Source organism: Lepidochelys olivacea (assembly GCF_965140295.1).
Source record: "Lepidochelys olivacea isolate rLepOli2 genome assembly, chromosome: 27".
NCBI lineage: Eukaryota > Metazoa > Chordata > Testudines > Cheloniidae > Lepidochelys > Lepidochelys olivacea.
Window position 1 is genome coordinate 12,134,450 of NC_140437.1, and position 27,085 is coordinate 12,161,534.

At 54.3% G+C, this 27,085-nt stretch overlaps 1 protein-coding gene across 1 annotated transcript in view; it reads right to left on the reverse strand.

Moving 5' to 3' along the window:
- ITGA3 (integrin subunit alpha 3) overlaps positions 1-8,818 on the reverse strand; it is a 41,891-nt gene extending 33,073 nt beyond the window's left edge. The window contains exon 1 of the mRNA XM_084615871.1: positions 8,370-8,818. Within this exon, the coding sequence (XP_084471997.1) occupies positions 8,370-8,620 (251 nt within the window). The 5' untranslated portion in view covers positions 8,621-8,818. The remainder of the gene's footprint in view (positions 1-8,369) is intronic.
- Positions 8,819-27,085: the final 18,267 nt, after the last annotated feature.

Consider the following 27,085-nt stretch of genomic DNA (forward strand, 5'->3'; position numbering starts at 1 on the left):
AGAGAGGCTCCCATCTGGCCCCAGCCCCTGGAATTCTCTCCCATCTCTTGCTCAAGGCACAGGCTGGGCGCTGCCCCTGCTCGCCTGGCAGGCCAGCACACGCTTCGACCGCTGACATTCCCCCTAGCTCCCGGCTATAAAAAAATCCCAAATACCTGGCAGCGTCAGGAGCGCCAGACAAGCCAGGAGCACGTGGGCGCTGGAGCAGCCAAAGGGGCGTGGATCGTGCCGGCTGTACCGGCCTAGCTCCTGCAGAAGGACAATGGGCTGGACACGAGGCACGGCTCTCCTCGGCCAGGCGGTTGTCATGCCCTGGGCTCTCAGCAGAGCCAGCCGCCTCCACCCAAGGGACCAAGCGCTCCCTGCTAATGCTAAGATCCAACCCCCCCAGGGCACCATTCACCCCGATGCACTTTACAAACAGCAATCCCGCCACCAAGATGCAGCCACCTCTGGGGTGGGACGTGGCAGCTTCTTTCGCCAGCATGCAGCTATGCTGCACTACATTTTGGGCCAGTGCTATATTCACTCAGAATGACTGGGGAGGGTGGCGGCAAGTGAACCAGCCGGGATTTGGCCTGGACACCCTGATCTGTGCTTTAACTTGTCTTGCTCTCTCTCTCCTTATCATCTCCAGCTCCTCTGGGCTGCTAGCCCAGCATCTGCCCACCTGGCAAGAGCCCGGGCCCGGAGGAAAGAGGAAGTGGAGACCGTGCACATGACACAATCCCTGCACTGTGCAGCTTTCACCCTCCAAGCACAAGCCAGAGCAAAGCAACCCCTGGTGTCCTTGGCAGACACCCGGTGCAGGGAAGAACCGCGCACAGCCTCAGCTCCCGCCGGCAGGAAGCCATGGGGCTGAGTGCACAATGGGGTGGGGGGCCCCCCAAGAATCCCTACCATCCCCATGCAGTAGGCCCCGATGGCCCTGCTCTAGCAGCCGTCTGGGCAATTTTCAGTCCCTGTTCGAAGAGGCCTCCAGCTACTCTGGACTCTGCCCCCTGCAACCCCGGGTCCAGGTGATGACAGACCCATGTGACATGTCTCAACAGCTCCCCTTTGCCAAGGAGGCAGAACAGGAATGGGAAGCGGCCCCACTCTGAGCCTCCTTTATCTTTAATGCCTGCCCATCAAACAGCGCTCAGCTCCCCTTCAGCTCCCAGGATGCAACAGACCTGACCGCACAGGGCAATGAGACAGGCCCTAAATCAGTTTGGATATAGGCTTCCCCCAGCGTTGGCCTGGGATCAGATCCAGAGGTCTTGACTTGGGCCCAGCACCCCGTCAGGATCGGGACCTTGCTGAGCAAATACACACGGGGTCCCTGCCCCATGGGGCTGTCAAACCAACGCAAAACTTCATGCGTGCACACACGTTTCTCTTACGTTTGGAACCGGTGCAGATTTACAAGCAGCCTCTGTCCTTCCTGATCCATCCCGGCCGCTCCCCCATGGTCCCCAGCCCAACTGCTCGGATGAATGGTGCTTCATGGAACCCACCCAGAATCTTGCGTGATTCACCCCGCACCCTGGTTCGTTTTCGCCGCTTCGCGTCTGCCCTCCTGTCACTTTCTAAGGGCTGGTCTACACTTAAAACACTACAGCGGCCCACTTCCATCAACGTAGATAAGTTCCTGGAGGATAGGTCCGTCAAGGGCTATTAGCCAGGATGGGCAGGGATGCAACCCCATACTCTGAGTGTCCCTAGCCTCTATTTGCCAGAAGCTGGGAGTGGATAACAGGGGATGGATCACTTGATGATGACCTGGTCTGTTCATTCCCTCTGGGGCACCTGGCATTGGCCACTGTCGGAAGACAGGACACTGGGCTGGGCTGTCTGACCCACTATGGCCATTCCTATGTTCTAACCAAGCGATGTCTACACCGTTCAGGGCTGTGGATTGTTCCCCCTCGTGAGCATTGTAGTTATAACCACCTAATCTTCTAGCGTAGACCAGGCCTTAGTCTCACCATCCGCGTGCATTAGGACTCTGTAGCTATCACCCTTCTGGTCCCCGTTATCACAGCACCCTGAGCAGTCCAGGGCTGCTTTACCTATAGAGTTGGCATTTTAGCTTCTCAATTCTTTTTCCTTTCTTACCTGCTGTCCAGACAGTAAATCCAGACCAACCCCCTCATCCCCAACCCGCACTCTCTTCCTCCTCCCTGAAAGCTGTGGCAGACCCGTCCCTGTATTGCAGAGCTTTACTTGGGGCTTTTTACCATCGATCCCGTTAAAGAAACAAACGGATCCACGCTCCTCTAAAAGGGAAAGCATCTTCCTTGAAGCTCGCAATCCCTTGTCACTATCCCAGAGCAACGATAAAGAGAGTGAATCAGTTTATAGGCTTTGTAATTACTGGAAAGGACGCATTACTGGCCTGCCAGCGAGCCAGGAGATGGCTGGAAGGCAGGCGATGGGCAGGTTTTTAAGCACCTAGTGATTTTAGGAAGGGCTCCAGCCCAAGAAGAGGTGGGAGGGGGCAGAGGGAGAGTGAGAAGTGGCAGCTAATGACTGACAGCAGCACAAATTCTGGCTATTTGCAAAAGGCTTGTAAAAGAATTTCCTGAATTAGCAAAATCCTCTTTGGGGGAGGGGGGATGGGGGGTACCAGAGAAGTTAAACAATTGCTGCTACTCCAGATACAAAAAAGAACATCTGAGACGACCAGACACTGCGTCCTCATGCCCACTTTTATTATTTACATTACAGTATCCAGCAGAGAGCGGGGCCCCAGCTTGCCAGGTGCCATACAGAGCCAGAGAAAGAGATGGCCCTGAAGAGCTCACAGGCTGGTGGCTTCCACTTCTGGGCATCCGTTCTGAGACACCTCATGGTCAAGGCAAGAGGGGGGAGAGCATAGGCACAGAGAGGACAAATGGGTTGTCCAGTGTCTCTCAGCAGAGCCAGGTCTCCTCCACCCCACTGTCTTACCCACTGGGTTACATCGTCTTGCCAGAAGGAGCTAATGTCTAAGAGCTTAGCTATTGGACTGGACCAGAGAACTCCACAGCTACTATTAAATTGGGTGTCAATCCTCATGCTTCAGGGCATGGAGTCAGGCAGGAATCCCCCCCGCGCCCCCTCCCCCCGATGCATTGTACAGGCCAGGCATGCTAGGGTTTGTGGTTTCTTTGGTGCACCTTCCTTTGTAGCCTCCAGTGTTGGAGACAGGCTGGGATGGATCAGTTGGGCAATTCCTGGATTTCCTTCCCCCCGCCCCAATCCACAGGCGTAATTTCTCACAGCTTTGCGGTAACAGAGCCAATGCACCCTCTGGATACCAGCCAGGCATCCACCATGGATAGGGAGTCTCTCCCCTGCATAGGCTGTCATTGCCTTGAGCACCAGGAATGCCAAGAGAGCATCTCTAGGCCCTGCTGTCCAGATACGCATTCCCTGAGAGACGGGCCCTTCCCCACACATTACTGGCCTAGCGCTCACAGGAGCAACCCCCCTGTACCATATGCAGCTGGGCACAGGGAAGGACCTACCCTTGCTGCTGCCCAATCTAGTCTTTCAAGGCAGGGCTTGAGGCACGCTCAGGGTCAGTGAGACACCCCCCGCTCTGGGCAGGGGAAACAAGGGCCTGATTTGCTGAAGTAGCCTCTTACCTCTGGGCGCCCAGCTTGGGATGCTTAAGGCCTGATCTCCAGAGCGGCTCAGCTCCTGGAGCTCCCGTTGACTTCAGCTGCAACTGGGGGTGCCCAGCACCTCTGAAAATCCAGCTCTTAAATGTCTCAGAGCGGGCGCCCAGAAGTGGACACAACCAGACTTGGTGAACACGCTTGCAAACACAGGCCGAGGTGAGTTACCTAGGGTCACCCAGCAGCTCGGTGGCACGGTTAGAAAGAGAACCGAGGAGTCCTGGATGCCAGCCCAGTGCTTTAACCACAAGGCGACTCAGAAACCAAAGCGGTCCAGCGATAGGCAGCTGAACTGGTCAAAGAAGAGACTGAAAAGGTGAAAAGTAACATTTTCCAGAGTGCCTGAAGTGACTTGGGCCCTTGGGGAACAAACATTTAACAACGGGCTCTGCACTCCAGCAGAGAAAGGTACAACACACCAGTGACTGGAAGCTGAAGCTAGACAAATTCAGACTGGAAATAAGGCATAATTAAGTGAGAGCAATTAGCCACTGGAACAACTTACCCAGGGTCAGCCATGGTAGATTCTCCATCACTGACCATTTTTAAATCCAGATTGGATGTTTTTCCTCAAAGATCTGCTGTAGGAATGATTTTGGGAAAGTTCTCCGGCCTGTGCTCTACAGGTGGTCAGCCGATGATCACACTGGTCCATCCTGGCCTTGGAATCTATGAAAGTCCCTTTCAAAAGTGAGCTTACCGCTGCACTCACAGGGTCAGTGAAACATCAGGGTTCTAAACACCAATGTCCCTTTTAAAATTAGTTCCCAAGTTACTTGGGCGCTTTGGAAAAGTTTCCCCGAGAGCTATTTAATGTGGGAATAGAAGAGACATGGCAGCAGCGTCAAAAATAATGTCTGGTGCAGAAAATGCCTGTCAGTTCTCCTTTCCCTCTTCCCCAACAAAAGGAAGAGAGGACAGCAGATGAAATTCAAGAGATGAAATGCAAGTGGATGAAAGCACATCTTAGTACAGGCCCCAATCCAGCAAACCACTTAAAACACAGGTGAAACGTTAAGTAACGCGAGTTGTCTCATTGACATGAGTTGAGCTAAGAAGCATACATGTGTTTAAGTGTTTTGCTGGATCAGAGCCATAATACTCATGCTTCAAGACATAAGCTGGCTGCAAACTGACAGGGGTCAGGAAGAAACTTCCCTTATGGACAGGTTGTTCCATAATTACCCATTATACTGTTTCATCCTCTGAAGCAGCAGCAGGTGCTAACCATGGTCAGAGACAGATAATTGGACAAGGTGGACCACTGGTCTGATCTGGCCTGGTGATTGTATGTTCCTGCTGAGCACATGATGAGCTGACTTGGAAATCCAGCTCCTTAATGATTCAGATAGCCAGTGCGCTCTCTCCCATCTGTGTCACCTTGCTCTCCTGGCAGCCCAGCCCCACCAGCTGCAGAACCAGCTGTCCCTTCCACGCCCACTGAATCCAAGCCAGGATTTCAAGAGACCCTCTGTGGTGCCATTGGGCAGTGCAGGCTGGGAGCCAGAGAGACCCACAGGGTCTGTCTGTATCCAAGCATTAGGGAAGAGGACCCAGGTGGCCCGTTTGCTTCTTCACGTAAAGGGGGAAGTGCGTTCGTGTCAGACGACCAACGCAGCTAGGCCAGTGGAGCGTGGTTGACACCGGACGCGTCACAGGAAAGCAGCCTGCACGCACAAATCCCTCGCTAAGTGTGCAATGCGGCAGATGGGGTGCAAACAGCCACCACTGGCCCGCCCCTTCTGCATCCCAAGCACGTCCTCTGGCCTGCAGTCTGCTCAGTCTTGTTATCCCAAAGCTAACACAGGTGAGACAGAAAAGCTCAGCCCCAGGGTCAGGGTTGCAAAAGCAGCTGTTGCCCTTCGGACTTTTCCTTGCTGCCTTTCTCTGGAGAGCCCCAGTTACAACACCTCTGTCCTTCCAGAGCCCTCAGTGCCCACTCCCATGGGACCTTCCGGGAGCAGAACGTGGAGAAGGCTCCGGTGTCCACCTTCCAAATCCTCACCCTAGGTGAGCCACGTAAAGGGGGCTGCTTTGGCATCTGGCTTCGGTGCATCACTTTATCTGCAAAAAGGCCCGAGTCACCAAGGTTTGGGTGTGGCTGAGGATTTGGGGTGATGGAATCATGGGCAGCATATGGACTCCTATATGGCAGAGAAGAACCTCGCGAGAGTCTGGATTTTAGCTCCGCTCTCGATCCCTCTGGGCTTTTGGCTGTTTCTCAGTACTCACCTGCCCCCACCCCCTCGCAGTCCTTAATGGATTTCTTCTCCCAGCACCCTGGTGAGGCAGGGCAGGGATCAGTGTCCTGAGCGGCGAAGGCCCAGATCCACAACAGAGCGAGGTGACTAAATACCTTTGTGGAGCTAGACCTCAGTGACTCACCCAGTGCCACCTAGGCAAGTCTGTGGCGGAGCAGGGAATTGAATCCACCTCTCCCAAGTCGTAGGCTAGGGCCCCAACCACCAGGACAGCCTTCCTCTCTAACAACCCCTCCCAAGCGGGGTAGATCCCAGCAATCACCAGGCTTCCCCAACACACTTTGTGAGCCAACATTTCCCAGCACGGAGCCCGCAACCCGTGCACTCCTCCTCCCCAGCAGCTGTTCTTGAGAGAGAGAAAACCATTTCACTCCCCCTTTAAAAAAAAAATAAAAATCCCACACTTCATCAAGAGCATTTCCAATGAATCTTTGGAATGCACAGCGGATGCCTGCAGCCCATGCAGCTGCTGCAGTGAGAGCTCTCCGCAGGGCACCCAATCCCCGCTTGGTGCAATGGAAACAGACCCTTCAGCTGGCTCCCAACTTCAAAAGCCGGGGGAACCTGACTCCTCGCTGCCCCGCACCTCCTGCCGACATCTACACCGGCGCAAACAGACCCTGCCACGTTACGGAATCAGGGGAGCATTTTGCACTGGTGTTGATGACAGCATAAGGCCAGCAGGCGAGTTCAAGGGTGGAGGGGACCCGACTGGGTCATCTAGCCTGACCTCCTGTCTGCCACAGGCCACCACCACCCGGCATCTGCGCCCCAAACCCAACCACTGAAGATAGACCAAGGGATAGCTCAGTGATTTGAGCATTGGCCTGCTAAACCCAGGGTTGTGAGCTCAACCCTTGAGGAGGCCATTTAGGGATATGGGGCAAAAATCGGTTGGATGATTTAATTGGGAATTGGTCCTGCTTTGAGCAGGGGGTTGGACTAGATGACCTCCTGAGGTCCCTTCCAACCCTGATATTCTATGATACAGGAGCCTAGACTGTTATGTACGACAGGCAGAGATTAGGAAGGAGAGAGGGGCACCAGCGCCAGAGGCCCCCATAACGGCAGGGAATTGATGAAGTGAGATACACCCAGAAATCCTGGCGAGCGACCGTCACCCACACTGCAGAGGAAGGTGACCCCCCCTCCCAAGGTGCAGGCAGGGGTGTTGGAACAGTTTGTGCTGAGAGCCATTGAACCAAACTGTAAACCCTGTATATAACAGAAACCACTTCAAGCCGGGGGTGTGACAGCAGTTCCAGCACCTATGGGTGCAGGGCAATCAAGCGGCCACGACTGTACAAAAATACTACAGCTAGATTCTCCCACGACCGCGACTCACAGACTCTAATCAGCCAGTCCTGATTTACACAGGGATAAGGGAGTCAGGCCTTTGAGAGCACGAAATAGAGCTCTCCGAGAGAGCTGGGGGTCCAGGGTAAGGGGGGAGCTAGTTAATCAAGAGAGAATCCACTGACTGAAAGGCTCTTTTGCAAGGGTTTAGTAAAGAATCACAGGAATGTTCAACAGGTCCCTGGGAAATTTTCCTCCCCTCGCCACCAGCCTCTCACCCATTCATCCATCTCCAGAGACGCTGGAGGGATTTTTCAGGGTTCATGGCGCTGCAGTTACACTCCAGGGCAAGGACCACAGAGGAAACCATTAAAAAGCTCTTTCCACCCTCCCTCTGCCGAGAGATCCGGGACGAACACGGTAAAGGCCCAGGGCTGCTCCCATGGCAGCCTGGGTTAAAATGGGAACGTGTCAAGATTAGCCGGAGAGCTCTTATTCACCCTCTCGGGCTAGGAGGTTCTGGGTGCAGGTTGGACTTCAGCTCCTGTTCATTGCCTTACCCCTGGGAAAAGCTTTCTGGAGGGCCAAGCTGACTGTGTCACACAGGAACAGGGTCCGGTCTGCATCGGCAGCTGGCCTCCAGGGATGCCCCTGCAGCCAGCTCGCTAAGGCTGATCCTGCAAACCTTACCCAGGTGTGTAAACTTTATTCATGGTGACCCAGGGATTTCAATGAGGAGTGAGTCAAGTTAGCCCCCCCCCTGCTTTGCAAGATTGGGCCCTAGGGCAGCCCCATGCACCCACAGGCTGGAGGAGGCATGGGGGGGGGTGCAAATGGCAAATAAATAAATAATAATAAAGTCGTGCAGTTACAAAGTTGGCACCCCCTCTCCCCTCCACCCCCCCAAAACGCTGCGGATCGCCTTTCAGCCGAGACTTCAAGTTCACAGCCCACCCCCCCGCCCTCTCCTCCCAAGCAAAGCCAGGGCGGGCAAGCAAGGCAGGCTGAAGGGGGGCTGCACCCACCACAGCAGCTGCTCGAATGCGACCCCCCAGCAACGACCCGGGGGGGGGGAGCTGATCCCACCAACGCCTTTCCCCTAAGCTGGGGGGGGGGATCCCCATGAGCTAGGATCGGGGGCAGGCTTTGCCGGCTGGGTACTCACAGGTATCTGTCCAGCCCGTCCGTCTGGTGGTGCAGCGCCACCGAGAAGCCAAAGAAGCTGCCTTCGGTCGCCCCCCGCTTCAGGACCAAGAATTTGGTGTCCAGGTTGAAGGCGGAGCCGCCCGGGCTGCAGAGAGCCCCCCAGACCAGGCAGAGCCGCACCAGCCGGCGCCCCCAGGGCGGCGGCGGCTGCTGGCGGGGCCCGGGGCCAGCCCTGCTGCGGCGGCAAAGCTGCAGGTCCCCCGGAGCCATGGCGGGCTCGTCCCCGGCCGGGTCCCCCCCGCGGGGCGAGGTCCGCAGCGGCAGCCTCCGGTCGCCCCTGCGCTGGGCGCTGAGCGCGTCGCCGGGCTCCAGCCGGCGGGGGCGGGGGCCGAGCGAGCCACCTCCTCCGTCCCCACCTTGCGCGGCCCTTTTCTTCCGGGGAACAGACACGATCGCGGCGGCCCAAGAGTTTAATTCTTAAAGGAGCCGTGCCGCTGGGGAGGGGCGCTGGTTCCTAGGTGGGAGGGGAGGGCCGGAGGGGAGGGGAGGGGGGGGGGCTGGTGTGTGTCCCCCCTCCCCCCCACGCTCAGGGCGTTTTGCAGGCGGATACAGGCGTTTGGACACAAGCTTTCAGCCCTGGGTGGCCATTGCAAGCACCTCCTGCTCCATCCCACCACCTGGAGGGATGCCTTGCCCCCCCCCGCCCCCCCGCCCCGGAGTAAAGCCCCCAGCCCCCTCGCCCCGCCAGGGAAAGGGAAGTCGCCCCGTGCGGTTAGTCCAACTCTGCTGTGTCTGGGTTTTGTGGCGAAAGCCGGAGGACGCAGAAGTATTGGAACCCCGGGCATTTTATCTTGGCCTGGCGGCCTTGGGGTCAGGGTCACAGCCCCGGAGACACCGAGAATAAATAGGGCTCAGAGACCAAGCGATCCGCACGCAATTTCCAACAACATGCACCCAAGCCTGGCTTAACAGGCTAGCCCCTGGGGGGCAGGAAGGGAGGTTTGGTCCCATTCAGCCCTCGGCCTAGTGCAGGCCGCTGTGGGGTGGGCTAATCGAAGCCAGATGTACTGGTGTTTGTGAGAAGGAAGCGGCTGTGCTGAAGATTGAACTGAAACCCACCCAGTCCCTCTCCCCTACACCATGGAACAGCCCTCAGATGGCAAAAAAAGTTAAAAAAAAAGAACTAGATAAGTTCCTGGAGGATAGATCCATCAATGGCTATTAGCCAGGGTGGGAGGGATGGTGTCCCTAGCCTGTGTTTGCCATAAGCTGGGAATGAGCGACAGGGGATGGATCACTTGATGGTTCCCTGTTCTGTTAATTCCCTCCGGGGCACCTGGCATTGGCCACTGTCGGAAGACAGGACACTGGGCCCGATGGACCTTTGGTCGGACCCAATATGGCCGCTCTTCTGTTAATAACGTTCCATCCGTACTGACCTGAATTCAAACTGGCAGCCTATCAGGGAAAGTCCCCCAAGTTCATCTCCCACCCTGCTGAGCTGGGTGGGAAGCAGTTTTCCAGTCCTGGGAAAAGTTTAAGATTTCAGAAAACGTTTCCCATCCCAACTCAAGATGAAAAGTCAAAAATCTCAAAACCATTTGCAAAAACCTTGGCAGGGTAGGGGGGGAGGATTGGTTTGTGTCAATCAATGTTTCATTTAGATAATTGCCACACATTTCATTTTGATTTTGACCCCCTTTTAAATGTTGTACTAAAATTCGCTGACATGTCTAAGTAAAAAACCATTTAAAACCAGAAAACCAAAACGGTTCATTCAGAAAATGTAGCCACGGGCCGTTCTGTTGGTTTTTTCCTTTCACTTTTCCTTTTTTTTACTTTTTTTTCGAGTTGAGAAATGTGTCAAAACCAATGCTTTCCCGCAAAAAGTCTCAGTTCTCATGAATCAGTGGTTCTGGATGGAAAACATTTCTCCAAACAGAAAAGGAGGACTTGTGGCACCTTAGAGACTAACAAATTGATTTGAGCATAAGCTTTCGTGAGCTACAGCCCACTTCATCGGATGCTACACGGCTGCTTCTCTGAAACCTGTCATTTCATCAAACAATTCCCAACTTACTCTACAGGTTCGGCAGTTTTGAAAATCTCCCTGGGCAGCTGCCTGCAGCTGAGATCTTTGAAAATCAGACCCTGAGTCCCGTGAGCAGCCTGCCAAGCCATGCAGCTTGTTTTGTAATATACCCTATACATCTACAGCGCTGCATTGAACGCTGATTAATAAAGATTAAGTAAGGCAAATTAATGCAAAATTGCATACAAAAGTAGCTCCTCTGTCAACCGATTTCGGGAGACCATTAAGCATGCAAAGTTAATTGCTCAACAAAGCCAGGAAACACCAAGGCTAAAGTTGCTCACATAACCTTAACTGCACCGCCTGGTGTGTATGCATTATACTACAGTCTTTAATTGAATGATCGCATACAATTATTTCCACAGGACCCCAGCCTCCTCCAGTATCCAGGTGGGAGGGTGTGTAGTGAATGGAGCCCCTCCTCAGCCCATCTGCCTCAGCCCCCAGGACCAACACTGAACCCCAAGTAGTTTAAACACACCCTCTTTGACCACCACCCAAAGGCATGAGCGTTCTGGGTCACAGTTCAGCTTTCTCCCAAGGCACGTGGTAGGCGTAACACGTAACACACTGCGGCATGGCACACAGAATGCTGGAAGTGCTCTTTATTTCCTCACACACGAAGTGCACAGACCCAAATCAAAATAAACCCTACGCGCATTGCCTTTCACTCCATCTCACCCATTCCTCGGGGCAGCTCCTTGTACGCTGTTGAAAAAAAGGCCAAGGTAGAGAAGCAGCAGCTTCCACCCTTTACAGCCTTCCAGTTCCTCTGTCAGCCTCACCAGGTTTTGCCAGCTGATCTTGTTGTTAGGTGACCAACCAGTTCCTCTGAGCAGGGGCTTTTTTCTAAAGCCATTTACATTCCAGTGGATGAGCACTTAAACCCAGCGACCCTTTCCTGTTAGCCCCTTGCCACCCACTTACACAAGGAGGAGGCAAATGGGAGTTTGCAGCTTGAGAAAGACAGACACAGACAGAGAGTTCACCATCTCGCACAGACCTCTTCGGTTGCATGGACTCCCAAATGGTCACTGTGGGTGCACGAGTGGCCCAGGGTTGACCAAAAGAATGATATGCAAACAATTGTTTCTATTTATGAAAAGTCATCAGGAGGGAATTTAATTTCCGCAGAATTGATTCTTTCGTACATGGTGGGTAGCGAGACCGCAATCACACTGCGGGCATCTGCCTTTCTCCCTGCTGTTCTACCTCATTCACACCCCTGGCTCATTCAAAGCACCAGGGGAGCTGAAATCTAGCAGTATGTCACGTGGTTAGAAACTTGCCCACACACAAGGGGCAGAGTTAAGGGTAAACAGGCAGCATGCCTTGGCTTTTGAACGGTTCACTGTGCTGCTTTAGGGCAAGAGTGTGTTTAACAGCAAGCTTTGAGGAAAGGGTGGCGTGTAGTTTTGCCAGTCTAGGGGAAGCACACGGGGAAAAATTTGTGTTTGGGTGTTTGCCTAGAGACTGTAACTGCACACTGTGAGGGCATCACCACAGTACCCTCCTTAGCCCTGAGATGTGACGGCATCTCCTCCACAATAACGCAGCTTCTTTGAGTCTCCGGCATTCAGACACGACTGTGTTACCTCTCGTATATTTGCATGCAGCATCCTTGAACAGCCGGCTCCAAGGTACAATTGCATCACATCTGCTCTGCTCCAGACGAGCACATGGGCAGAGAGTCTTGCTCCACTGAACCATGCAGTTTGATTGTACAAGTCGATGCCTATTGTTTCAGTGACAGGGATAAAAGGCGAAGTCATGTTTAGTTTGTCATCCCCCCCCACTTCCTCCTGCCCTCGCCCTCTGACCTGTCTCTTGTAACCAAAACAGCAGCAGCTACATGGAACGGGACCCAGGAGGGTCTGGTGCTCATGAGAATCCTTCCTAGACCTTGGCCTGGCCACTTCGTTCTCCATCTCCCTCAAATCACTGCTGCAAGGCAGCTTTTCTATGACCTGGAAGGACCCAAGATTGGGTTTGTACAGAACCTAGCACAAAGGGGGTCTGGTCCACCACGAGGGCTCGAGGCACTATGCTAATACAAATAATACATCATAATATTTTGCTAGGAAAAGGGAGCCACATGGGCACAGCTGATGTGTCCTTAATAGTAAGCTAGGCCTGAAACAGAAACGGGGCAAGTTTGGAGCTGAACTTTGCAATCAAGGCCAATCTCTAATAATAGTAACACTGGCTATGGTGTATATGCTTCCACTGCCCTCCACTGGATAGATTCAGAACTGCTTGACTGTGTATCATATGCCCTATATTGACAGACGTTGATGGAGATTCTCCTTGAGCTCCAGTGATTCGGGGCTCATGCTTTCGGAGCTGAGTTCTACTTCCACTATAGCTCTGAATGTTGTGCCGCGACATGTGTCACGTCCTAGATGACCAGGGCTTTGGCTAACCTCTCTAGCCCATTTCATCCAAGGATTTTAAAGCATTTTGCACCTACCAGTCACGTTTCACAATGTCCTGTTGCAGGTGGGAAAACTGAGGCACAGAAGTTAAATAACTTGCCTGAAGCCACTGGTGACAGAGGTCGCACAGACCACAGGAGCTGCAGGCTCCAAGCCCCATTCTTTCATTCACTCTTCCCTCCTTCTCTTTGGAGCCACCGCATGGTGTTTCATACACCCGGCCCAACCCTTCGAGTCTCCTCATTAGGGGATGGCTGGAGACTTTGCATTTCCAGCCACAGCCATGAGAGCCCTTTAGGGCTATGTCTTTATTAGCTCTTCCCCGCTTTTCCAAATATTTGTCCATGCCGTTGGGTGTGGGAGGGCTGGCTGGTTGGCCCCACCTTTGTGGATTTAAAGCATTGCCCTTGCTTGAATTATGGAGCAAAGAAGGAAGGAAATGTGTGAAGGGGAAGGCGATCGAGCCCCAAGGAAGTGAGGCCTGATTCTCAGAAGTACCAAGCTCCTGCAATTCAGCTGGACTTAGGACTCGGCCCCGCTGGGCAGCAGGTCCCTGGGATGATTCCCCAGCACCCTGTGCCTTGTTCAGTCATCTAAGCCTGTGCAAAGAGCACCTGGCCGTGAACTCACTCTGAACTGGTGTAAATGAGGAGCTGGGCAATGCAGCATCTGCTCTGGCCTGCAGGCAGCAGCTCTCTGCCTTCCCAAGTTCAGGCACTGTGGGAATGGCCACAGAGCGTGTCAGCAAGGCAGTGGCCCCCCGAGTCCCACATGGCAAAAAAAATCACAGGCAGGTAAAGATGCCTCAAAGCCTTTGGCCTTGGGATCCTTCCAGGGCTCTAGCAGGAGGCTTAATAGCCAATCAAAGCAGGCTTGAATGCTACGGCAGGTATGCTGCGACGTGCCAATATAAATAGGCACACTGCCCATTTAATATCCTGCCAGATACCTCGGTGCCCCACCCTGCAACGAATCCGTTTCCTCTCCGGCTGCCTAGAAAAGGAAAGTGACGATGCCCAGCATTCCTGGGCCTGTAACAAAGTGACTCACTTCCCCCACGATGTAGCCGGCACCACTCCATCCACACATCCCCCTTGGAAAGGGCAGGCCTGTAATTGCCTGGCAGTGGCTCCCCCCCTCCCCCACCTGCACACAAAGCCCACCCCCCCGCCACCCCCCAGCAAACTCCTGGATGACTTCATGCCCCAGGAAAGAGATGCCCTTCCTGAAATGCATGAGCACCGTGCACCAAGGCTGGGTCTTGAATGGGGTGGGGTGCTGAGATTAAGGTGGGGGCCTGTGTGTCAAGTGCCAGGGAACATGGGGACCTCCATGGAAGCTGGTGCTTGGGATCCTGGTCCTGTAGTCAATGGGGACCTGAGTGGCGTGGGAGGGAGACGAGAGTCCTGGTTTCCCTCGGGTGAACGCAGCCCAGACCCTGCAGGATTTGCCATGCAGGGTCTGGGCTGTTGATCTATCCAGCCCTGCCTCTCCCCATCTGCCACCCCTATAAGAGGGCTGGGTCTAGTGCCCAAAAAACAATCCCTGGAATTTCTGGCTCAGGTGAGCCTCACATCTTGGGGAGCAAGTTGGGAAAAGGCAGCGATTCCAAACAGGGCTAAACTGTCCCCAGCCAACATCAGCCGGGAGGCGCTGGAATGGGGACGTGTGCTGGGATCTGCTTTGTGGTGCAGGAGCAAAAGCAACGGCTATTTGGGGGTGGCAAAGACTCCCTTAATGCCAGCTGGCAAGGGCGGGAGGGCGGGGAGAGGGTGTCACAGGACTGTCCTGATTCTGGCACGTACATTCTGGCTCAGCCAAGAATGTCATCTCAGGTCTTAAATGAAAGCTGAGGTCACACCGGTCATTAATGTCATTGTGAAGTCTATGTACCGAAACTATGTAAGAAGTTATGTATATATAGTTGGAAAGCCTGCAAAAAAAGTCATTGACAAGATGGTTTTCTTTCAAACAGGAGACATTTATTTACCTGTCCCCCTCTGTTGGATGTAAATTAAGCATTGCAAGTTAACACAATGGGTGTCCATTTACACACGACATCAAATGGTCACAAGGAGGTGAGAAGTCAACAGAGGAGCAGCACACAGAGAAACAAGCCGTGTGGCGATGGGCGGGGGGCGGCTATCCCATTTTTGAGCTGAGACAACAAGACGGTGGGGGCAGAAGACAAAGAAGACACCCCTCCTCCTCTGCCGAGGAAGTAAATAGGGAGTGCGTTTTCATTCATGAGAACAAAACCTTTGCTTGAAACACGGCGGAAGATGTTGGGGGTGAGATAAAACTTCTTTAGATGGGAGGTTAGTCTACGTTCCGTTTAAGGTGCTAGAAAGCATGTTACGATTTTGTTTTATACGGAACCTTTTGTTTCCAAGAGCCTCACTCACTCCCCCTTCGAGCTTGAATCTTTGGGACTAAACTTATCCTTGTTTTCACTATCTGAATCTATGGCTGAATCTTCCACGCTCCCGTGTTTACTGTCCCATTGGAGACAGGAGGCATGACTGTGAGTAGCCAGTGACAGGGGCGGGATATCAGAGGAACTCGGGGACTGGGGTGCACCTATTGTTAAGCGACAAGGGAGAGTGTTGGTCCAACGGAGTGTCCCGCGGAGAGTGCTGGGGTGGCTGCCAGGCAACAGGTGTCCGGGAGCCGTCTCCCAACTAAGCACAAGTAGGACTCCCTCACGGTGAAGACGGGGCATAACAAGGTGACTCTCAGTCCTGGCTACCCTGAGAAAGAGTCACAGGGGGGTCTTTGTTATAATCAGCTGCAGGAGGAGATTGCCCTGGGAGAGGCTGGTGGAAGAAATGTGCCCAGGGACTGGTAGGACAAAGAACTGAAAAGAACAAGGGTTCTGTAACTCCATCTGTGAAGCAGTTGCTAGCACAGGGGTGGGCAAACTATGGCCCGTGGGCCGCGTCTGGCCCATCAGATGTTTTAATCCAGCCCTCAAGCTCCAGCGGGGAGCAGGGTCGGGGGCTTGCCCCGCTCCGTGCATGCCGTGGCTCCGTGCGTCTCCTGGAAGCAGCGGCAGCATGTCCCCCTTCTGGCTCCTATGCGTAGGGGCAGCCAGGGGGCTCTGCACGCTGCCCCCACCCCAACTGCTGCCCCCACAACTCTCATTGGCCAAGAACTACAGCCAATGGGAGCTGCAGGGGCGGTGCCTGCAGACGGGGCAGCCGCAGAGCCACCTGGCCGTGCCTCCGTGTAGGAGCTGGAAGAGAACATGCCGCTGCTTCCGGGAGTTGCTTGAGGTAAGCACTGCCCGAAGCCTGCACCCTGACCTCCTCCCGTGCCCCAGGGGCTGATCCCCCTCCCGCCCTCCAAACCCCTTGGTCCCAGCCCGGAGCACCCTAATGCACCCCACACCTCCTATCCCCAGCCCCACCCCAGAACATGTACCCCCAGCCAGAGCCCTCCCCCTGCACCTCAAACCCCTGTCCCAGCCCGGAGCCCCCTCCCGCACCCTGAACTCCTCATTTCTGGCCCCAATCCAGAGCCCGCACCCCCTCCTGCACCCCAACCTCTGATTTTGTGAGCATTCATGGCCCACCATACAATTTCCATACCCAGACATGGCCCTTGGGCCAAAAATTTGCCCACCCCTGTGCTCGCACCCCAAGCGTCCAACTCCAGCAGCCCCAGGGGAACCCTAAAGGGATCAACCTTTGTACAAAGTTTTTCAGCAGCCCAGGGGGACTGCAAAATGGCCAGCAACCAGGCTGCAGTCCCACCGGGATAAACCAGGCTTCCCGGATACCACTCACTTCCTTGGCATGGGAGCTGGGAATTGACAGATCTTCCCCGCCTATTCGGAATCATCCTCAGTGCCCCGTCCTGGCATCACTCCCAGCTCCTGTTTCTTATCCTGGGCTCATCTGCAAAGGATATTTACAGTAACAGCCTCTCTGGGCTGTGTTTATGGAGCGTTCCTGGATGTTACTGCGAATGACAGGAGGGCATGGGACTGGCTGGCGATGGAAAAGATGAGCTAGTTTCCCTTCGGGGTGGGGGTGCAGGATGCGAGGAAGACGGGGATGGGCTGTGGGAAACACCGAGGGGACGAGGCAATGAAAACCAGCACCGCAATGTCGCTGTAGCATTAAATAGCTACCTGCCAGACCCCCCCATTTAGGGAGTGCCCAGTGCACTCTTGTGAACGTTGTGGCCACAGCTGTGGCGTGAGGCTCTCCTTTAGCTCAGTGGGCAAGGCCTTGGGCTGCAGAGCAGAAGGACGAGGGGCCCAGCTCCGCTGGTGTATAATTCCCGGCAGAGTTAAGGTTGCACCAAGAGTCCGCTATGAGGCAGATTTTGATCCCTCATGTAAGAGCAGAGAGAGAGAGAGAGAACGGGTCAGGGGAGGAAAGGAACGAAAGACCCTCCCCCTGGGAAATTCCCAGGGCTGGATCCAACGGTGGCTGGGACAGTTGGAGTAAGCTAAGCGAGAGCTTGCTGAAATTCGGGGCCCAATTCTTACCTGCACAGCTGCTGGGGAAGAGCTGGAGGGGACGGCGAAGGCGGCTTTCAGCCAACTTTGTGCTCACAAGGCATGTCAGGGCCCTGCAGAGAACAGCCATAGTTCAGTGCACCCAAGACACACCCCCTGGCCTCCAGCAGGGCCAATGCAGAGCCCTCCTGCTGACTTGGGGGCCCCAGGCCCGGCGGGCCTTCTCCATCTCCTTTAACACCATTTGTGCAGCCAGAGTGGATTAAAAGGGCCTGAGAGTAACAGAACTGGGGGGAAGGGAGGTGGGGGGATTTCAAAATGGATCCTGTTTCTCGCCACCCCAGTGATGGAATACTTCAGCCGCAGCCTCCCGGATCATGCTGGGAGTCGGGCACCAGAGGACAATGAAAGCCTCTCACCTGCTTCTTGCTGCTGAACTGGTCGGGCTGGTTAGGCCAGCCACTAGCCTGCAGAGTTGGTTGTCTGTCACCTCCCTGCCCCGTGCTGGTGCTCAGGCTCCTATGCTAGAAGACAGCCTCTGTGCCCCGTGCTCGCCTGGGGGCCCTCCACTGAGCTGAGCCTGCCTGGCATCCAGTCCTGAGTCACCTGGAGATGGGGGCAGCTGGGCACAGAGCTGCCTGGAAAAACAGGGCTGGGACATGTCACACGGGGCTGGGGGGAGGAGGATGGCTGTTACCTGGAGGAGGCAGAGGGAGAGAAGGCAAGAGGTAGAAGGGAGTGCTGGGGGGGATCCCCCTTCTGAGATGGGGAGACACGGGGGTCCCCCAAAACAGCACAGTGGGGACAGATTCCTGTCTTTTTCCACCGCCTCTGTGCATCCCTCCTCTCTCGCGCTTGTCTTCCCTTTCGAGGCCCTTCAAGGCCTATCCCCAACCCCACTGACCATACCCATAACAATCAGCTGGAGGCCCTTGAGATTGCACAGTGTGTGTGTGGGGGAGATCCCTGAGATGGTACCACCGGGGCGTGGGGTGGGGGAGCCCCAGGATTGCAGCGCGGCAGGATGCCTGGCTCATCTCTCCTACCCCTCCAGAGAAGGAACCGAAGCCCTGGCTGCTGATTAGCTAGGCTGCGGCTGTGTCAACAAGGCATCCTACAGGAACGACCCTGAGCCATTGAGTCACCCAGAGGCAGGTTTTGTTTTCACCTGCTGCCAGGGCTGGGACCCAGTCCCAAAGTGAGTCAGAGCTGAGGGGGGGGGTTGGCATTTCTCAGCCAGGACAGGAAGGGAAGCAGCAGCCGCAGCCATCAGAGCCAGGATGCAGCCCGCCACCTCTGCTCTGACCTGCTCGCTTGATTTCTTTCCTGTGCACTGTATGATCAAACAAATCCCTCTGTGCCAGGGCCCAGAAACGCCCCTCCCTGGCCTGGTATAAACTAACGGGCCGCAGGCTGCAGGGGTTCGGCACTGAGGCTCTGGTGTGCTCCCATCCCTTCCGTAAAGGTCTCGGGCCCAATTCTCTTTGGGGTGATGGCATGGCCTTCCCCTGCAGCTGCTCTGATTTGGGACCCGATCCCAAGCCCGCTGGACTCCCTGGGAATCTGTCCACTGGCTTCCATGGGCTTTGGAGCCAGCCCTTGACGCTGACCGGAGGGAGAGCAGAATCTGGCCCACACAGCCTGACTCAGCTAGTTAGTGGCAGTTTGTTCTCCCCCCCCCCTCTGTCCACCCCCCAGGAAACAGCTCATCTCGCCCCCACTCCAGACGAGTCGGAGCACGGGAGGAGCTGGCAGGCCCCGTCCTGCAGAACAAGCCGGGAGTGCCGAGATCTTTGACAAGGGGGAGCGCAGCGGGATCTGCAAAGGGCGAGCTGCAGCGCTGGGGGGGGGGGCATGGCACCGGGCTTGTTGCACCAGCCGGCCCCTCGCGCTGTTTGACTAACACGCGTCCGCCTTCTCCATCGCCCCCCTCCCGGCGCCTGAAGGTGACATGGCAAGTCGATGGTGCGGAGTTGGAGAGACAGCAGAGGGACCATCTTATCCCTACGCGTGTGCCCAGCATCTGGCATCGCAAGGTCCTGATCCCCCGGCTGGGGCCTCGAGGCATTACCACGATGCAATTCACAAACTCAAACCCCGGTTCCTGCTCCCTACACCCTTCCCAGCCAGGGATACAGCAGAGATGCTCGCGAAGCCCCCAGCCGGTGCACAGAGGCCTGGGACGCTAAATATTAACTGAGAACGCAAAGGAGTAAACACTGATTTTAACTCCGCTTTGGGAGGCATTTCCTCTTGAGACAAAATCCCCCAGCAGCCTGGAAGGCAGAAAAGAGGCAGCCCCAGGCAGTGCAGGGGGATGGGGATTTAAGTGCCTGCCCTATGAGGCTCCCAGCTTTTGACACCGACCAAAAGAAGACCCAGGGCGCTGTTCACACCCGGCTCGCTAGCGGAGACTATGATTTACAGAAGCAATTAATGACTCGGGGGGCCCAATCGGCCCTGCTTTTCGGGGAGCGGGCACTCAGCCCCCTATACGAGACGAGACACCTCTCCAGCTCCCCCCCCCAAACCAAGTCACCCCCCAAATCATGACAGGTCTCGGCCGCAGCGCGCAGGGCTTGCCGTGCAGAGCGGCGTTTGTGCACTGGGGAGGGCCGCGGGCATGGCCTTATGGGGCGGGAGAGCCATGACCCGACATCACAGGATATTAAAGAGCCTTTAAAAATACACCCGAAGCTGGTGCCTCCCTTCCCCTGCCCAGGGAGGAACGTCAGGAATGCGATGAGTTGATAAGGCCCACTCCCATCCCACCTGGCGGGAGGCTGTGCAACTGCCCCTCCCACCTGATGCCACCTGGTGCTAGGCAAGGTGGTGATGGCCCCCCCCCGTCCCACCCCCCGCCGCTTAGCTCTGGTTGAAGGGGAGGTTGCACGGAGCTCGGGTGACAGGGCAGGGATGAGGAAGGGGATGGTTACACAGCAGCCAAGGGGCGTTCACCCAGGCCTAGTGGCCAAAAGGGACCCATGCCCAGACTGAAGGCACTAGCCTTTGCGATGTCCAGCCTCTCCGCACCTGTTTGGCCCCAGCTTTGTTTAAGCAGAGACCCAGCCATGCCCAGTAGCTGCCGGCTTATTACTGATGAGCCTGGTGTGACAAGCTGGGACAGGCCCAATCCTGCAGCCCCGAGCCCCGGAAGCTATCAAATCCAGGGATGCTACCTGTACAGCGGAAGGCTGCAGGATCAGGCTCAAATGCTGCGAGAGGAGCTCCCTGCTGGCTGCCGGAGAGCCGGTGTGTTGCTTCCACAGCGGACAGAGGGCACAGCGGGGGTGGAGTGGCTCCTAGGGGAACTCCCCAGTGCAGGGCAGGCCCGGCATCAGATATTCAGTTCTGCACTGCTGCCCTTGGTGTGAGGGGGAATGGCTGGTGCGCCCTGGGCTGCAGAGCTGGCCAAGACCATTGTAAATTGGAGCAGCCTCGGGGCAGGTCTAACTTACACCCAGGGTTGTTGGATTTGGTATGCAGGAGTGGCCTGCGAGATACACGTCAGACTAGACTATCTGATGGTCTCTTCTGGCCTCCAAATCTACGACCAACTCTGGAGCAGCCCAGCATCCAGGGGGCACTCAGGTGATTTAAAGCCACCTTTACCCTCCCCCCTTCCCTGGGCTGTGATTTCTGCGCGGTACCTGGCCCAGGAACTCACAGCTCCAGGGCTGAGAATGAGGCTGGCTGCAGGAGCCTAGAGCCAAAGGCTGGGATCCCACCTGCAGGGGTAGTTATGTTACTGGTTCCAGGACTGGCCAGCCACACAAAGAGCTGAGCGTGGAAAGCCTTGTCAATCCATCAGCTCCGGACCACTGAGAGCTGCAGGGCTGGGGCCCAGCCCACAGCAGGCTCGCCACATATGCTATTATTCCATGCAGCATCCTGGATTCTGCTTGGGAGGGGTGGGGTCAGCGGGGGTGTCTGTGAAGGGCAGAGGGGAAGCCCAGAGACAGCCCCTTCCCAGGGGGTAAGGTCAGCCAAGCTGAAAACTGCCTTCACTCTGCACAGCAGCTGATCTAGGAGTCAAAGTTATGTTGCAACTAGAAAGGGACTCGGCCTGGGATCCAGACCCAACCACAATCATATTTGCATCCTGGAATAAACTCTTTGTCCTGCAAGCTGATGGGCTCACAAGCCAGGCTGCAATAGCTCCTGGCCTCAAAGCTTTCAGGTCTGAGTCCCTGCTCTGGGTCGCTAGAGAGCTGGCTGTTCACAGCATCCTCTACCTTCTTGTGACCCCAGCTGGCTCCAGGAAACCTATCCCACGATGCAGGACATTCTGTGCCCTAGTCCATGCTGAAGGATCTGTTAACTGCACAGCGAATCCCCAGAGCACATCCTGCTCTCCTTCCCCGTTGACGTCACCTCTTGGCCTAGGCGTCCCTCCGCAAAGGAGGCTGCATCCCAGAGGCAGGAAGTCTTAGCAAGAAGCATTTACAACAATGCAGCCTTTTGGCATGGCTGGAGACAATGACTTCATGGGACAAATGGCGTGAGCACCTGACCCAGCAACTGGGACAGTCACCGGCTCAGAGATCTCTGTTGATCAAAGAAGATCAAAATGTTGGCAGAGGCAACCCCACCTGGTCTACACTGCATGTTCGTCCTAAGTGTTCCCACAGCCGATTCTTGCAGCTCTCCCATGCCAAGTCAGGAAGGAGCCGCCCCCTGGCCAAGGAGGAAGGTGTGGAACTGGTCCCCGCAGAGTTCTTCCCCCCTCCGGCCAAGCCATCCGGAGCTGTGCTGAGCCAGTCTCAGTTTGAGTCATTTCCTCCAAGACAATCAGGACGACAGTAAGTTTCCCAGTGGCTTGGCCAGTCTCACCTGGAAGTGGCTCCCAATAGCTCTTACAGGTGACCCAGGCCTCTGATCTGAATGAATGTGTAAAAGGGAGAAATCGAGTCAAGATATAAATCCAGTCTGAGCAGAAGGGCCCTTTGTTGCACAGTTATCAAGTGACATTTGGCGGTGGGTGTAAGCGTCAGTTACAATATTGAGGCTTGTTTTCTGGTTGTCACTTGGTTCCCTGGAGGAATATAAAGCAGGATGATGAGTTTCACTTTCCATTTCTAGTCAGTTTCATTTTCCACTTCTCCTCCTTGGACTCAAGGTGGTCTGTCTCCCTGCAGGGTCAAGGGTGGGGGTGGGTAGGAGGGGGATGTTTAGATCCAAACTGATTTTACTAGAATCATGGAAACATTTATAGCTGTTCTTAAGGATGGTTTTACCAAATGTCCCTTAAAATTAAATGGGGTGATCTGAAAGGTAGGGACTGTGTGTTTATGCTGCACCTGACACAAAGGGATCCCTGATCCTGTGTAAGGCCAGGACATGCTACTGTAATACAAGTAAACGTGATTAACGAGAATACTGCCTGCCTTTATGGAGTGCTTTTCCTCAGTAGCTATCAATGTGCTTTATGAAGATGGGCAGTGTCCTTATCCGGGGTTTACAGATGGAGAAACTGACGCATGGGGAGGTGAAGCGACTTGCCAAAGGTCACCCAGTAGACTCGTGGCAAAGCCAGGATTGGAACCTGATCGCCAGCCTCCTGCTTTATTCACTAGGCCATGCAGCCTCAATTAAATAATAAATCAACCCGACACTTTCCCTTTAACTTTCTCTCCCCTCCAACACTGCCACTAAGAGACTTTTCTTGACCCTTTGTTATCGCTCCATCCTTCCCCGCTGCCTTTTTAATCCTCTCTCCTTTTCTCTCTGCTGGTTGAGAAAGGATGATTTTGTGATTAAATCACTGAACGAGGAGTCAGGACTCCTGGCTTCTAATCCCTGCTTTGCTGCTAACTTGCTGTGTTACCGAGGGCAAGCCACTTCCCCTCTCTGTGCTGCCCCATCTGTAAAATCCTAACCTGCTGCATGAGGACAGCTGGATGATTAGAGTCTATAAAAGTCTTTCAGATCCTTGGATGATTTATTGAAGTGCAAAGCGTTCTTTCTACCGCCCCCTCGTGGCTGCTGTGGCTTCCTACAGATAAATACGCCATAGCTTCCTAAAGACAGTACAGTAGTGGATTAATTTAAGAACATAAGAACGGCCACACTGGGTCAGACCAAGGGTCCATCTAGCCCCGTCTCCCGTCTTCCGACAGTGGCCAGTGCCAGGCGCCCCAGAGGGAATGAACAGACCAGGGAATCATCAAGTGATCCATCCCCTGTCGCCCATTCCCCGCTTCTGGCAAACAAATTTAGTCCCAGACGGCCTGAAGTTCTCGGTGGCGATGGCATATTGGGTATGTGAACTTTGAGTTGTCACTGTCCCACTCTTAGAGCTCATGGAAAAACGGGTAAAAAATTCTGGGGCAAGTTTCGATATGTTGACATGGTCCTTTTGCAGAGTTTGAGAGTGACCGATCGTTTGTCTCCCTCCAAGACCATTCTCATTTCTTTTTTTCTATCTTTTCTTGGTCTTTTTCCACACACACACACACTCCCCTCACTCCCCTTTTAAGTTTAGAAGAAAAAAAATGATTGTCAAAGAATGAATAAGAAAAAAAGAAAAACAAGGGATGGAAAAAGAACAGGAGGACTTGTGGCACCTTAGAGACTAACAAATTTATTAGAGCATAAGCTTTTGTGAGCTATCGCTCATTTCATCAGATGCATGCAGTGGAAAATACAGTGAGGAGATTTTATATACACAGAGAACATGAAACAATGGGCGTTACCATACAGACTGTAACAAGAATGACCAGGAAAGGTGAGCTATTACCAGCAGGAGAGCGGGGCCCGGGGGGTGGGGGGGGGGACACAGACCTTTTGTAGTGATAATCAAGGCGGGCCATTTCCAGCACTTTACAAGAACAGCAGAAGGGGAAATAAACAAGGGGAAATAGTTTTACTTTGTGTAATGACACATCCGCTCCCAGTCTTTATTCAAGCCTAAATTAATTGTATCCAGTTACCTTTGTTTTTTTTAAAAAATCACAAGATGTTTTGTGAATGGACAATTTTTCATGGTTTGTTTAAAAGACCCCCCCCAAAAAAACCCACAAAAACTATTGATTTTTTTAATTAAAACCAGCTCTACCCTTTATATTCCTCCAGCCACTTAACTCACTCTCTGTCTCATCTGTTTGTGTCAATCACCCATTACGTCTCACTCTTGGTTTCCTGACTCTTTCCCTTTTCCTTTACCCCAAACTGCCCCTCTAAAAATATACAAAACCCCTAAAACTAAGTGTTTGTGATTTCACTAAAACAAATCTAGAGCGAGAGAGGGAGATGGGGCTAACATGTCAGCAGCCCACCACCCTCTTGATTCCTTTGGGCCTGTGCTTATGATATACTGAGCATCCTCTATTCCACTGATTCCTATGAGCCTACAGGGCACTCAGCACCATGCATGATCAGGCCCTTTGCTTGTATGTTGTATTCTCACACACACACCCTTTGTCTGTTTATACCGTGAGCTCTTTGAGGTAGGGGCTGTCTCTTTCCCCAGCTTAGTTTGATGGGGCCCCTGTCTGCCTTATCCAGCTTTTCGGAGTGACACCCATTAGTGTGGTATCCTGGTACGCAGATACCACCTGTAAGAATGCGACTAGAGCAAGAGAGACTAGAATGGCTGGGGCCTTTGGGGCATTACTGCTATAAAGGAATCACCATCAGGCCCAGCTCTAATCGCAATGGAAGAACCGGGCCTTCTGAGGACATTAAAACCCAGTCTGGATGATGGGCCCAAACTCCCTGGGCGCCCTGATCAGTTTAAAATACCCTCTCTCTCCCCCTGCCCTCTTGACAACCAATTCCTCAAGCTGCTTCTGAGCCCCCAGCTCCCGCCCTAGGTCTGGAGCAGCGAGACGCTCTGAGAAAGGCTATTTCCAGCCCAGCCTACAGCAGGGAATGCCACAGACTGTGCGAACAGCCTGCTTGTGGGACAATCCCGGTCTGATTTTGCAGGCCCCGGAGGCTCGGAGCAAGGATGAGCCCAAGCCACAGAGCTAGGAGGTGAGGTTCTGGTCTGATTTTCCTGCTAGTCCTGAAAGGCACCCCCATGCCTCTCCCGTCGCTCGCCGCAAGTGGGCAGCTCTCAGCGAAGGGGGCCGATGAGGAGCTGTCCCTGGCTTGTGTGGCACCAAAGAGGACACTAGATGGAGCTGGTTCCCCAAGCAACACACAAAAGTCAGACAGAGGGATGCAGTCCCACTGGCCCCGAACCTGCCAGGTCCTGCCCATCCTCCAGGGATTCCCCACGATCCACAGGCACAAAACTTGCCAGAAGGCAGGATCCCAAGAAAGGCAGATGAGTGTCGGGAATTCCTGCTGGCATCCTATCTGCTCTGGCCCACGGGGACTTGCTCATGGGCGTCTGGCAGCTGGGTCGCTGGTGGGAGAGTTACTGAGCTGAGAGATCCCTTTCCACCGCAGGGACAGAGAAACAAACGGAGCAGCAGCTGCTGGGACAGAGGGACACAGGGGAAAATCTTGGGCCAGATCCTCAGCTGGTGAAATCACTGTGGCTCCACTGAAGTCAATGGGGCTGGATCCCAGCTGGTATAAATCAGCCATAGCGCCAATGAAGTCCTAGGGTATGTCTACACTACGGAATAAGGTCGAATTTATAGAAGTCGGTATTTTAGAAATCGGTTTTATATATTCGAGTGTGTGTGTCCCCACAGAAAATGCTCTAAGTGCGTTAAGTGCATTAACTCGGCGGAGCGCTTCCACAGTACGGAGGCTAGAGTCGGCTTCCGGAGCGTTGCACTGTGGGTAGCTATCCCACAGTTCCCGCAGTCTCCGCTGCCCATTGGAATTCTGGGTTGAGATCCCAATGCCTGATGGGGCTAAAACATTGTCGCGGGTGGTTCTGGGTACGTATCGTCAGGCCCCCCTTCCCTCCCTCCCTCCATGAAAGCAAGGGCAGACAATCGCTTCGTGCCTTTTTTCCTGAGTTACCTGTGCAGATGCCATACCACGGCAAGCATGGAGCCCGCTCAGGTAACCGTCACCGTATGTCTCCTGGGTGCTGGCAGACGCGGTACGGCATTGCTACACAGCAGCATCAACCCATTGCCTTCTGGCAGCAGACGGTGCAATACGACTGGTAGCCGTCATCGTCGTGTCCAAGGTGCTCCTGGCCACGTCGGCTGGGAGCGCCTGGGCAGACATGGGCGCAGGGACTAAATTTGGAGTGACTTGACCAGGTCATTCTCTTTAGTCCTGCAGTCAGTCCTATTGAACCGTCTTATGGTGAGCGGGCAGGCAATACGGACTGCTAGCAGTCGTACTGTACCATCTTCTGCCGAGCATCCATGAGATGTGGATGGCATGCAGTCCTTCTGCACCGTCTTCTGCCAGCCAAAGATGTAAAAGATAGATGGAGTGGATCAAAAAAAGAAATAGACCAGATTTGTTTTGTACTCATTTGCCTCCTCCCCTGTCTAGGGGACTCATTCCTCTAGGTCACACTGCAGTCACTCACAGGGAAGGTGCAGCGAGGTAAATCTAGCCATGTATCAATCATAGGCCAGGCTAACCTTCTTGTTCCAATAAGAACAATTACTCAGATGCACCATTTCTTATTGGAACCCTCCGTGAAGTCCTGCCTGAAATACTCCTTGATGTAAAGCCACCCCCTTTGTTGATTTTAGCTCCCTGAAGCCAACCCTGTAAGCCGTGTCGTCAGTCGCCCCTCCCTCCGTCAGAGCAACGGCAGACAATCGTTCCGCGCCTTTTTTCTGTGCGGACGCCATACCAAGGCAAGCATGGAG